The sequence below is a fragment of the Erinaceus europaeus genome, chromosome 15 (genome assembly GCF_950295315.1).
Source record: "Erinaceus europaeus chromosome 15, mEriEur2.1, whole genome shotgun sequence".
In the NCBI taxonomy this organism is placed as follows: Eukaryota; Metazoa; Chordata; class Mammalia; order Eulipotyphla; family Erinaceidae; genus Erinaceus; species Erinaceus europaeus.
The window spans coordinates 50,492,868-50,504,872 of NC_080176.1; the positions used below are offsets into that span (position 1 = coordinate 50,492,868).

Consider the following 12,005-nt stretch of genomic DNA (forward strand, 5'->3'; position numbering starts at 1 on the left):
TAGAGTCTTTGTTAAAAGATAAGGTCTTTTTCCCCATGAATCACCCAGGACCTTCCAGATAAATGGCTGACTACCATGACAAATAATATAAAATATAATCATAAATGAATAGGAAAGATACATCCCCCAATACTCAGTTGGTCAAGGCACCAAACCTCTTTTTCTATAAAGCATTCAAATCAGATGCCCTGCTAACCATGAGAAGCAGATTGTTTATGTTTCTTCCACAGGAATCCCAGAAAAAAAACATCTGGACCCCTGCACACCCGGACATCACCCACTAGATGGCACGACTACAGTGGTACACCCCCCGAAACCCTAGATGTCACCTGACGCGATCTGAAGAATCTGATTTGCAGACTCCAAGGACAGAACCTTTTTACTGCCTGTCTGCCTTTCCTGCTTTTGCTTTGACCTGTCACGTTTTGGCGGTTCCAGCTCACAATCTACAGAAAAGCAGAATTCCAGAGGCTGACCTTCCTCATGCAGCATTTCATCCCCTGCCATTTCTCCCCCTAGTCGCCTACTTTGGACTGAGACTTCTATCGGACTTGCTGGTATACCCTTTGGACACTTTAGACAATTTTACAGCAGCTTCCTTCCCTTCACGTTGCTGGTTTTTCATAGACTGACCCTGAGTAGTTCATAGACTTTACACACTGTTGCCCTGGGCATTAGATAAAAGGAAAGGGGGAGATGCTGGGAAATTGTGCCAATGCAGTCACATCTGCCATGTTGTCCCCTCAGGCTACTGCTAGTTCCCGGGAGAGTTGGGACATTCTCGGAGTGCCTGTTCAGCCATGTTGTGCCCTCAGGACATTGTCTATATCCCCACGATATCTGGAGTGCTATGGTTACTCCTCCCCCTTCCCATTCTCGTGAAAGCTACTCCTATAAAAGCCATTTTTTCTTCCGCACCTCTCTCTCTTGCCGGAGCTCCACTCTGGTGTTCAGACGCAGGAAAGGTTACTGCGTGAGGCGGCCATTTTCTCTACCTCCACGTGGCCCAACCTGCTTCTCTAGCACCCAACTCTGAGGTGCCAGCGCGAATAAAGATTTGTGTTTCCTCTTCGTTCAGGACCCCCTCTCTCTCTTCTCTGTGGCCCGCGCACTACAACATCTGGCTCTACAACAGGTTAGGTGTCTGGCAGCCTGGATCTGGCTCTTCATTAAATTCTTCTAGAAAGCTGATTACCTTGCTTTCTTTATGGATAGATATCATGAACCAGGGAGCCCAGGACCAAAGGGATGCCTTGCTGTCCTGTGAAATAGGGTGATGGTGGGTTTTCAAACCTATTTCTAGAACTCCAATGCTCAATGTTGGGGCATAAGCACGGAAGGTCTTGGTGGCGGGTGGGGGGACGTCGGAATAATGTGTTTAAAAATAGAAAGCACTGGGGCCGGTGGTGGCTCACCTGGTTGAGCGCACATGTTACAAAACGCAAGAACCTGGATTCAAGCCCCGGTTTCCCACCTGCAAGCGGAAAGCTTTGCGAGTGGTGAAGCAGTGCTGCAGGTCTCTCTCTCCCTTTCTATCACCGCCTTTCTGGCTATCTCTATCCAATAAATAAATAAAGATAGTTTTAAAAAGATAGCACTGCATCTTCCTATTTATGTGTGACCTTGTCACAGAACCATGGGACTTTTTGTAAAATGGAAATAAACTTCTGTGCGGGATAGACTGGATTAAAAGAAATAAGTTAAAGCACTTGGAGGAACATGCCGGGTTTATTTGAAGGGGGCCGCCTGGCAGCTGGATTCCCACTTCTGGGGGTCCGCCTCTTCCCCTCCGCACTAGCAGCTGGGTTGGCTTGTCTCCATGACAACCACTCCGCCACCCCGGTCCCGCCCCCACCACCGCGGGGACCGGAAGCGGCTGGGAGCGGGGCGCCACCCGGTCTTCTTCTGCAACCTGGGGTGGTCTTTCCCGACCTGGAGGTGAGAGTCTAGGCCTCTGCTGCGCCCCAAGGCCGCAGGCAGCTTTCCCCTAAGGTGCGGAGGAGGTGATCGCGGGGTCAGGCACCGCCTCGCAGCGGCCACCCCCCCTTGCCCCACACACCCCTTTTTTGCACCTTTGCTCCTTGCAGCCCCCCACCGCGCTTCCCCGAGGGCCCCCTTTGTCCCCGCGGCAGCTGCCTCCCCGCAACCCAGCTCATGCCCCCCTCTCGGCTCTCCACGCGTCCTAACACCCTCCCTCAACACCTGCGTTCCTGAGGGAGCTGGAGAGATCTGGGGGCGCTCCAGGGAGGGGCGCCATTTGAAGGGGCCCCAGAGAGGCCCCTGGAGTCAGACTCCTGCCCTTCCCCCCAGAACGGCTTCGTTGCTCTGCACAAAAAGTCCCTGTGGCTGGTAGTGCCTGCTGGACACCACTTTTGCCCCTGTGACTTGCAGGCGCTGCTTCAGTTTCGGGTCCCTCAGTGGAGCCCCCCCACACCCACCCCTTGGCTTCGCGCTGGTGGGCGCAGACCTTCCCGCCGCTCGGGTCTCCGCATCCGCGGGCCCAGCGCCTCCAGCTCGGAGCTGGCTCTCCTGCCTTGAGCCTCCGTGGTTGAGCCTGGATGGCCTGGACTCCATCGGATTCTCTCCCTTTGCCCTTTGTCACTGTAATTGACCGTTAATTAGGGCAGTTTCCTAAACTACGGCATGGGGATGGAGAAAAGAAAAGGGGGGAAGCCAAAGTTTTTTTGTGAGATCTAAGTGAGTTTTGTATTTGGTAAGGTTCTTTAAATAGTGCGGCACATAACCTCTCTGAGCCAGCTGTTAACAACTTGCTGCGTAGAACACCCGCTGTGTAAAGGTATCCTGTTAATCTGGTAGCTTTACTGGGTTTTGTTTGTTTGTTTGTTTTTTTAGGTTTTATTTATTAATGAGAAAGATAGGAACACAGAGAGAAAGAACCAAACATCAGTCTGCTACATGTGCTGCCAGGGGTTGAACTCAGGACCTCAAACTTTAGAGTCATGCTTTATCTACTGCGCCACCTCCTGGACCACTCTGGTAGCTTTATTGTTTCACTACTAGAATATAAACTCAATGAAACCTACTGTTCAGATCACCTTGTATCTTCAGTGCCAGTACCTTCATCCAGAATCGTGCTGGATGAAGTGGGGGAAAAATGATAGACCGCACAAAAAGGAAAGATAAAGGCACATGTAAGATATTTTTAATCAATTACTAGTGAAACGTACTAAAAAGTGATGCCATGAAAAGGATCTTCTCGGGGGTCGGGCGGTGGCGCAGTGGGTTAAGCGCATGTGGCGCAAAGCGCAGGAACCAGCGTAAGGATCCCGGTTCGAGCCCCCAGCTCCCCACCTGCAGGGGAGTCGCTTCACAGGCGGTGAAGCAGGTCTGCAGGTGTCTATCTTTCTCTCCCCTTCTCTGTCTTCCCCTCCTCTCTCCATTTCTCTCTGTCCTATCCAACAAAGAATTGCGTCAACAAGGGCAATAATAATAACCACAACGAAGCTACAACAAGGGCAACAAAAGGGGGGAAAAATGGCCTCCAGGAGCAGTGGATTCATGGTGCAGGCACCGAGCCCAGCAATAACCCTGGAGGAGGAAGAAAAAAAAAAAAAGAAAAGGATCTTCTCATCTACTTCCTGATAAAATGCTGCTGCTGGGAGAAATTGTTGCTTTCATATATCACAATGCTGCTGTTGTCACTGTCTTTTCTGCAATTTAGTTGGTGACACACAGCAAGACAGTTTCCTGCTCTTCTAATTTAGACTTAATAAGCTGAAACCTTGGGGCATGCCTTGAGGATTTACATGGAAGAAAAAAACATTTGAAAAGAAAAAACATATATATTTGTGAAGATGTTTCTCCTAGCATTAGTTTATAATGCTGAAAATCAGGACAAGCTAAATATTCTTTTTTAATCTTCATTTATTTATCGGCTAGAGATAGCCAGAATTTGAGAGGGGGAGATAGAAAGGGAAAGAAACAGACATCTGCAGCATGGCTTCACCAGTCTCAAAGCTTCCTTCCTACAGGTGGGGACTGAGGGCTTAAGAGATGTAATAGATGGCAAGAAATGGAAATACATTTAGATGGAGAAAATTACAGAATTTTTCTTTTGAATGATTCACTTGTAAACATTGAAAAAATTGACAGAAAGAAAAAAAAACACTTTTCTCCCAAGCCAGTTCATTAGATCCCTTTGCAGCAAACTAGATAATCTGAATTGACTCTTTGAACCTTTTCCCAAGTTATAACTTTGATCAGCCTTCCTTTAGTTTTGTTCTCCAGGAGATCCTATGCAATCTTGGACTATCTCTTTATGATAGCCTTGTAGGGGCAACTTTAAAATAAATTGGGAGTTGTTTCTGCTTCTGAATTAGTGAGTCTCAGAAGAAGAATGTATTCTTTGAAAGCATGGCTTATGTTAAGACTAAGGACAGTACTCTCTATACATTGTTGTGTTCCTAACATTAGTATTCTAAGAAGTTGTTGTCTTTGTCCTCTTTCCACTTGTAATCATAATTAAGCAGCATCCATAAAGTTTCACCTTGTTGAAGATCCAGGCCTAGAGATTCTGTGCTTGTTGGGACCCAGCCAAATGTCTACAGAATTGAGAAAATCGTCAGCACTCCATGGACAAACCTCAGAACAGCCTGACAACATTCAACTTGTGACAATGAATGAAAAGGAGCAGACGAGTGATCTGGACTCCCACTTCCACTGGAGCAGCTACTGCAACCCAGAGACCTGTCGACAGCGCTTCAGGCAGTTTGGCTACCAAGACTCCCCTGGGCCCCGGGAGGCCCTGAGCAGACTACAGGAGCTGTGCAGACGGTGGCTGAGGCCGGAGGTGCACACCAAGGAGCAGATCCTGGAGCTGCTGGTGCTGGAGCAGTTTCTTGCCATCCTGCCCGAGGAGCTGCAGGCCTGGCTGCAGGAGCATCACCCAGAGAACGCAGAGGAGGCAGTGACTATGCTGGAGGAGCTGGAGAGAGAGCTTGATGGGCCAGCAGAGCAGGTGAGGAGTCTGTGGGGAAAAGCAATCAGTCAGAAGCACTTGGAATGGAGGGAGCTGGGGGTGTGGAACTCTGTAGCCATCCTCCCACTCAGCACAGTGGGATGTGTGACCTGGTGAATGCACTTAGTTAGAGCTGTGCTAAACGACAAACCATGACTCTCTGCTTGTGTCCTCCCTTTCCCTGTGTCCCCAGATATTTTCCATACAGTCTTCTTTGTTATTTTATCATTAAGTTCCAGCCTGAGTGCCTTAGTTATGTCTGATTTCTTCCAGGTCCTTTTTGTACATAATGAGGAGTTGCTTGCAGAGAAACTAGCACCTTGGGAAATTGCTCAGGAGTTGCCAAGTAGCCAGCTCAAGACTGAAAAGCAGCAGCTGCAGTGGACTTCAAGGGAGCATCAGTCCTTAAGACACAATGGTGAGGATTCACTTCACAGTGGGGGGCTCACTATGACCCCCTCAGTGCTTTGCAAACATCTCAGCTACTTTTATAAGAAGTCTCAGATCTCTCCAGCCTGTTTCTGTGAGAACTTCCACTCTTTCCTGATGGCAGAGCTCAAGTGATCCTGAGCATATGTGGTGCTAGGGCTCAAGCCCAGGGCCTCGTGCATAAAAGTCCTACACCCTACCCAGTCATCTCTCCAGGAGAAAAAAATCTTAAAAATTGTAAAAGCTTTTAGTTTTAGTTTTTATTTGTCTGGTTGTTTGTTTTACCAGAGCACCACTCAGTTCTAGCTTATGGTGGTTCAAGGATTGAGCCTGGGTCCTGGAGCCTCAGGCATGAGAATAATTTTTGCATAACCATTAAGCTGTTTCCCCTAAAAAAAAAGCTTTTAATCCAAAAGATTTTCATGCACGGGGCACCAGAAGTCCCATGTTCAACCACCCACATCACTATAAGCCAGAGCTAAACAGTGTTCTGGTTTTTAAAAAATTGAAATCACCATCAGAATTTTCAAGCCTTTTAAAAACAGTGTGGTCCCTTTCTCAAATGAATTTTATAAGGAATTCAATATATAAAACAGATTAAAGAAAACTCAGTGTGGCCAGGTGGTGGTGCACCTGGTTAAGCGCTCTCATTAACAGTGTGCAAGGACCTAGGTTTAAGCCCCTGATCTCCAACTGGTAAAGCAAGGCTGTAGGTGTCTTTCTGTCCCTTTTTCTCTCTATCTCCCCTCCCTTCTCAGTTTCTCTCTCTCTCTCTCACTCTTTTTTTATATTTATTTTTTTATTTATTCCCTTTTGTTGCCCTTTTTTTTTTTTTTTTAAGATTTTTATTTACCAGCAAGAAAGATAGGAGGAGAGAGAAAGAACCAGATATCACTCTGGTACATGTACTGCCGGGGATCAAACTCAGGACCTCCTGCTTGAGAATCCAAAGCTTTACCACTGCGCCACCTCCCGGACTACTTGTTACCCTTGTTGTTTTATTTTTATAGTTATTTTTGTTGCTGTTATTGATGATGTTGTTGGATAGGACAGAGAAATGGAGAGAGGAGGGGAAGACAGGAAGAGAGAAAGATAGACACCTGCAGACCTGCTTCACCACCTGTGAAGCAACTCCCCTGCAGGTGGGGAGCCGGGGGCTCGAACCAGGATCCTTACGCCAGTCCTTGCACTTTGTGCCAGCTGTGCTTAACCCAGTGCACTACTGCCCGACTCTCTTTCTATAAAATAAATAAATAATAAAATTAATGAAATGAGTTGAAAGAGTTGAAAGAGTGAGAGAAAACTCAACAGTCCAAGAGGTGTCATAATGGTAGAACTTAGGACTTCTAAGCATAGGGTTCCAAGTTTTGCTCCTAGCACTGTTTGCTAGAATGCTGCTTTGGCCTTCCTCTCACTTCATTCTCCCTTGCTCTATTTCTGAAATAAATAAATATTTTTAAAAAAACTAAAGAAAACCCAGTACTCTGACTAAAGTAGGAACCAGCAGACTCAGCCCACAAGAACTCTCACTTGGTCTCCATCTTTCCTCTTCTACCTTCAGTTAAAACTGCAGCCCTTCTGAGGACTCCAGGGTCACAGTAGAAAGCCTGCTGGTCTGCACTATCCTTTTCTGTTACTTTCTTGTTCCATCGCTAGTGGGATCTAAAGTCAAAGTGACTCATAGTGTTGTGGAGCTGATTTTTCTCTCTCATTGAGCTCTGTGCTCTGAAGGTTTCTCTTAATCTTCAATTGGCCTCTGTTGCTCTTACCATCACTTTTACAGAAGCACTCCAAATAACTGGCTTAGCAGTCTGTTCTTTCTTTGCAGATACTACTACTACTACTACTACTACTACTACTAATAATAATAATAATAATAATAGTAATAATAACTACTGTGGAGAGAAAGCAAAACAGACAAGGAAGAAAGACAGAAGAAAAGATCTTATGAAATGGAATGGTAGAGAAGGCTTCTCTGACTAAGTGACATTTGAGCAGTCTCTTTTTCTAGATGATTACCCTGGGTAAAATGGTAGCCAAATAGGAAGAGCCACTGCTTCTAGGTGGCCTCCAGAGATGACTGATCTGCTAAGCAAGGTTAGAGTTTTTTCAACAGAATTTTGATAAAAGGAGAATATAAAATTTTAGAGAGTAATTTTGAAAATAGAACACTAGTCCCTATACAATTTCTAGAAAAGATTTCTTACTCTTTTTTTTAATATTTATTCCCTTTTGTTGCCCTTGTTGTTTTTCATTGTTGTCATAGTTATTATTGATGTCGTCCTTGTTGGATAGGACAGAGAGAAATGGAGAGAGGAGGGGAAGGCAGAGAGGGGGAGAGAAAGATAGACACCTGCAGACCTGCTTCTCTGCCTGTGAAGCGACTCCCCTGCAGGTGGGGAGCCGGGGGCTCGAACCGGGGTTCTTAAGCTGGTCCTTGCGCTTTGTGCCACCTGTGCTTAACCTGCTGCGCTACCTCCCGACTCCCAATTTCTTACTCTTAACAAGTAGCTGATCCCAAGAGGTTTATATTGGACACTTAACTCCTCCACTGTAGTAGTTACCTTGAGTAAATTGGAGAGGGGGGAGGTATGAGACCGGTTTTATATTCCAACATATAAGAAGGGAAACCCTGTTATCTCAATGACACTCTTCAGTGGTGACTACAAAAGTAGTAACTGACCTCAGAGACAGATTCTGGGCTCCAAGTATTGGTGGAAAAAACACATGGTCTATTTATGCACGTCCTCACAGAAACTTTCCCTACGGCGTGAAAAGATGTGTAGAAGCATGAAATAGAACACCCAGAATTTTGCAACAGAAGTCAGAGAGAGTGAGTTAAATAGAACCACACAATCCCATGCCATGTCCTGTCAACGTCAACCTGTCTTTAAATGACATTGGTCTCTGCAGTCAAGGGTTAAATGTCACAATTTTGATCGTAGTAGTTAGACATTGTAGTCACTTAGGAGTTTGAACTTAAAAAAATGAATTTGTGATGCCAGAGGAAGACCTAGTGGGGGTTAACTATTATGTGGAAAACTGAGAAATGTTACATATGTACAAACTACTATATTTTACTGTCGACTGTAACCCTTAGTTCCCCAATAAAGATTTAAAAAAATGAATTTTACATAGAATCCTTAATATACATATATATATACACATATATATATATATTTGTTTGAACCAGTAATACTGTTCAACTGTTAATGTAAAAGAGACAGAGAGTGTAAATTCTTTATAATTTGGTATTTTGTACTATCCTTGATAATTTTTAAAATCATGCTAGGGGTTAATGGTTTACAGTACAGTTGTTGACACAGGGATAAAATTTCTTACTTCATGATAGGTGTCTGCAAAATACTGCTACCTCCTGATTAGGTCCTTTTCTGTCATCAGGCACCAGGACCCCATTCTCCCAACCCTCCGACCCCCTCCCTGCCCTCTTTCCCCAGAGTCCTTTGCCTTGTTGCAATACACCAAACCCAGTTCAAGTTTTACCCTGTATTTCCTTTTTTGTTGTTTCTTAAGTTCTACAAGTGAGATCATCCTGTATGCATCTTGATAATTTTTTAAATGTGGTGTAGGTTAAACTCAGGGTCTCATATATGCACTCTACTGCCTAGCCAACTACTCAGTCCAGTTTTTCATATAAGAAACTTGGGGGGAGGTATTGGGCAGCAAAGCACAACTTAATCATCCAGGGAGTTCTGCCTCATTTTTGTCACTGTTACTCTCATGTGATGCCAGGGACCAAGCCAAGGGCCTTGCACATGCGTTAGGTATGCCACTGCTTTGCCCCCTACTCACCATTCTGTCTTTTGCATTGAGCTTTTAATTTTCCCAATTGATTGCCTCCTCGGTATATTGACCTTCCCTTTTGATTCATGATTGTCTCAGTGTTTCCTCTTTACCCTTTTCCATCTTGTACATTGTGATGCTATTTAGAAACATGCTAGCCAGCTCATTTCGATCATTCTCTTCCCCTTTCTTTCTGAGCAGATCAACAGTGACATTTGCTTTTCTGTATATTGTTTCAGACAGAGACACTGCCAGAGCTATAAATGAGACGTCAGCTTCAAGGCAAAGGACTTCTGCAGGCATAGAACCACATCATGATGTCCCTGACACTCTTCATATCAGTGCTTCTCAGAATCTCACATATAAAAGAACCTGTGAACAAGATGGCAGGTTTGAAAGAAGACAGGGAAACCCTTCAGGAAAAAAGCAACACAAGTGTGATGAGTGTGGCAAGATCTTCAGTCAAAGTTCAGCCCTTATCCTGCACCAGCGAATCCACAGTGGAGAGAGACCTTATGCTTGTGACGAGTGTGCAAAGGCTTTCAGCCGAAGTGCAAGCCTGATCCAGCATCGAAGGATCCACACCGGGGAAAGACCCTACAAGTGTCACGAATGTGGGAAAGCCTTTAGTCAGAGCTCCAATCTTTTTAGACATCGGAAAAGACACACTAAAGAAAAAGTCCCCTCGGTCTTGTAAGAGAATAAAAACACTTACTAAGAGCTTTTTCATCAGGGGAAGAGACAACGAGGTACAAAGACTCCTCTGGTGTAAATGGGTGGTTTCAGTGGGAGCCAGTTTCCTCTCAAAGGTTATAAAAGCCACAGGAGAATGCCTGACATCTTCTGTCAGCATTGTTTGCTTTTCTGCTTTTCAGTTCAGGTGTTGTAGCTTCTGAAGCTAATTCAGATTTTCCATCCTGTGAGTAGCTCTTGAAAAAGCATTTTCGGACATATTCTACTGTTTCCATTATTAATATAAATAATGAGTATGTCCCTATTTGGATGGTTATATTTTCCCAGTTGAGAAGGAATATGTGAACTACTATCAAAATTGACAGTCTCCTCCATTTTGTAACCTAAGCACTGGTATTCTCAGGCCAAGAGTTTAAGCCATTTTTGAAACTTTCCCATTTCTTTGTCTGTTGTCAGATTCAAAATAGAGAATAGGGCACTGGAGGCCCAAAGAATATGTACCTCAGACCTAGACTGAAATGTCCAGGGTCATTGTTAGGAGGCAGGTGAGTAAGGGGACTTAGTCTTGTGAAAACTCACCAAAGCCTACACATAGCTAATGCTATGTAATTTCTTGAGTAGGGGGGAAAAAAAAAGGCAATTCCCATTATGGTGTTATTTGGAAATAGCAATCCTTGTTGAAGGAAAACATCAGGCATCTACCTGTATTCAAGGAGGGACATAAATATAGGAATGTTTGATAAGCAGGACTGACTCTACTTACCTTAATATAAAAAGAAGGGAGATGAAAAAAAGATTTCTCATTAATAATCATTAGCAATTACAACATGTACTAGAGAAGCCTACCAGGAAAAGAAAAGCTCTAGCAGTGTTCATCGCCTCCTTTCTGGCATAGATCAGCTGTGAACACATTTCAGACGTCCCAAACGGCCCTTTGGAAGGGTATTATGCATGGTTAGTAACCCAAGTTTTTAGACATGCTGTCACAAAGTGAGACTCTAGATTTTAGTGCTCTTGTGCAAATCAGTACATGACTAAAGTTAAATGTCAAGAGTCAACTGAAGTTTTGACCATATGTACTTCAGATTCTTAAAAATGAGTTGAATGCCGTTAAAATAACTCTGATCATAAACAAGTATTCCTTTCCCAGAGAATCTTGCTAAGACCCCAGTGTATTTTGGGAGAGTGTGAATTGTGTTTCTCATGTAGTTGCAGTCATGGAACATAGTGGTAATTACTGGGAGTGAAAAATCCCTGGAGGGAGGAGAGGATTCTTACAGTGAACTCCTTTGTCCAGATGGGTTTCTCATGAAATGTAAACATTTCATTAACAGAAAATTCAGCAATAACTAGTGGTTAGAGTAACTCCAGAAAAAAAAAGTGGACTTAACTTTGTTCTGCTTCATTCGTATAAGATTGGCAAAGGAGAGATGAATCCAAAGTGTAACTATATCATCTTCTGATAGTGATTATATTTTGTGGTTCTTGTGCTTACAAATACATATTAGGTTTTGTATTTTGCAGTTATTAAAATGTTAAGGGTTTTTATTTGGGGTGAGTCATTCTTTGTATCATTGAAAAGAGGAACAAGCCATTTAGTAAAGCAGCAGGTACTTCAAAGGTAATGTGTACTGCAGATCACTACTTAACTCTGGAAGAACTGTTTCTTCTGTGCCATGGCGAATAAAATACAGAAATTAAATCAAGATTGGTAGGGAAGTGTTTGCCTTCAGTTGTTGCTGTCAGCTTTAAAAGATTCTTCCTCCCTTTGTACTTTGAGTTATCTTGCACTTGTGTAGTTTCCCTAAAAGTAAAAAATGCCAGCTTCTCTGAGGAGAATTCCAGGGTGAACCGGCCTTGATATAGACGAGTGTAGCATCTGCACTTCCACTAGGTTGACTAATCCCCACAGGAACTGAATACTCCAAAACAAAATCGGTGCTGTTCTATGAATTTTCCTTCATCACAGCTTTCAGTATTAACTATTGATACGTCCCCTTTACTTTCTATTCACTTAAGAAGCTGGATCAGTCCTCCATCACTGTTCATAAGCCTTCTATCAGGAGAGTTTCTGGGGCTGGGTAGGAAGCTCAGTGGCAAC

At 44.1% G+C, this 12,005-nt stretch overlaps 1 protein-coding gene across 2 annotated transcripts; it reads left to right on the forward strand.

Annotated features, from left to right (window-relative positions):
* The first annotated feature begins 1,839 nt into the window (after window positions 1–1,839).
* On the forward strand, window positions 1,840–11,612 carry LOC103124802 (zinc finger protein 396). 2 transcript variants are annotated; one of them, XM_007535559.3, is made up of 4 exons: window positions 1,840–1,938; window positions 4,491–4,978; window positions 5,252–5,396; window positions 9,451–11,612. In XM_007535559.3, exons 2-4 carry the CDS (start codon window positions 4,559–4,561, stop codon window positions 9,906–9,908), a joined length of 1,023 nt encoding a protein of 340 aa, XP_007535621.1. In that variant the 5' UTR covers window positions 1,840–1,938; window positions 4,491–4,558; the 3' UTR covers window positions 9,909–11,612. The 2 variants fall into 2 exon arrangements, with proteins under 2 accessions (XP_007535621.1, XP_060029722.1); XM_060173739.1 differs by having other exon boundaries at window positions 1,879–1,938; window positions 4,488–4,978.
* The last annotated feature ends 393 nt before the right edge of the window (window positions 11,613–12,005 follow it).

Excerpts from the sequence above, each read along its gene's own strand:
- LOC103124802 (XM_007535559.3), top strand. The coding sequence starts at position 4,559 with ATGTCTACAGAATTGAGAAAATCGTCAGCACTCCATGGACAAACCTCA. Across the intron at positions 4,979-5,251 it reads TTGATGGGCCAGCAGAGCAG|GTCCTTTTTGTACATAATGA; the intron begins GTGAGGAGTCTG and ends GATTTCTTCCAG. Across the intron at positions 5,397-9,450 it reads TCAGTCCTTAAGACACAATG|ACAGAGACACTGCCAGAGCT; the intron begins GTGAGGATTCAC and ends ATATTGTTTCAG.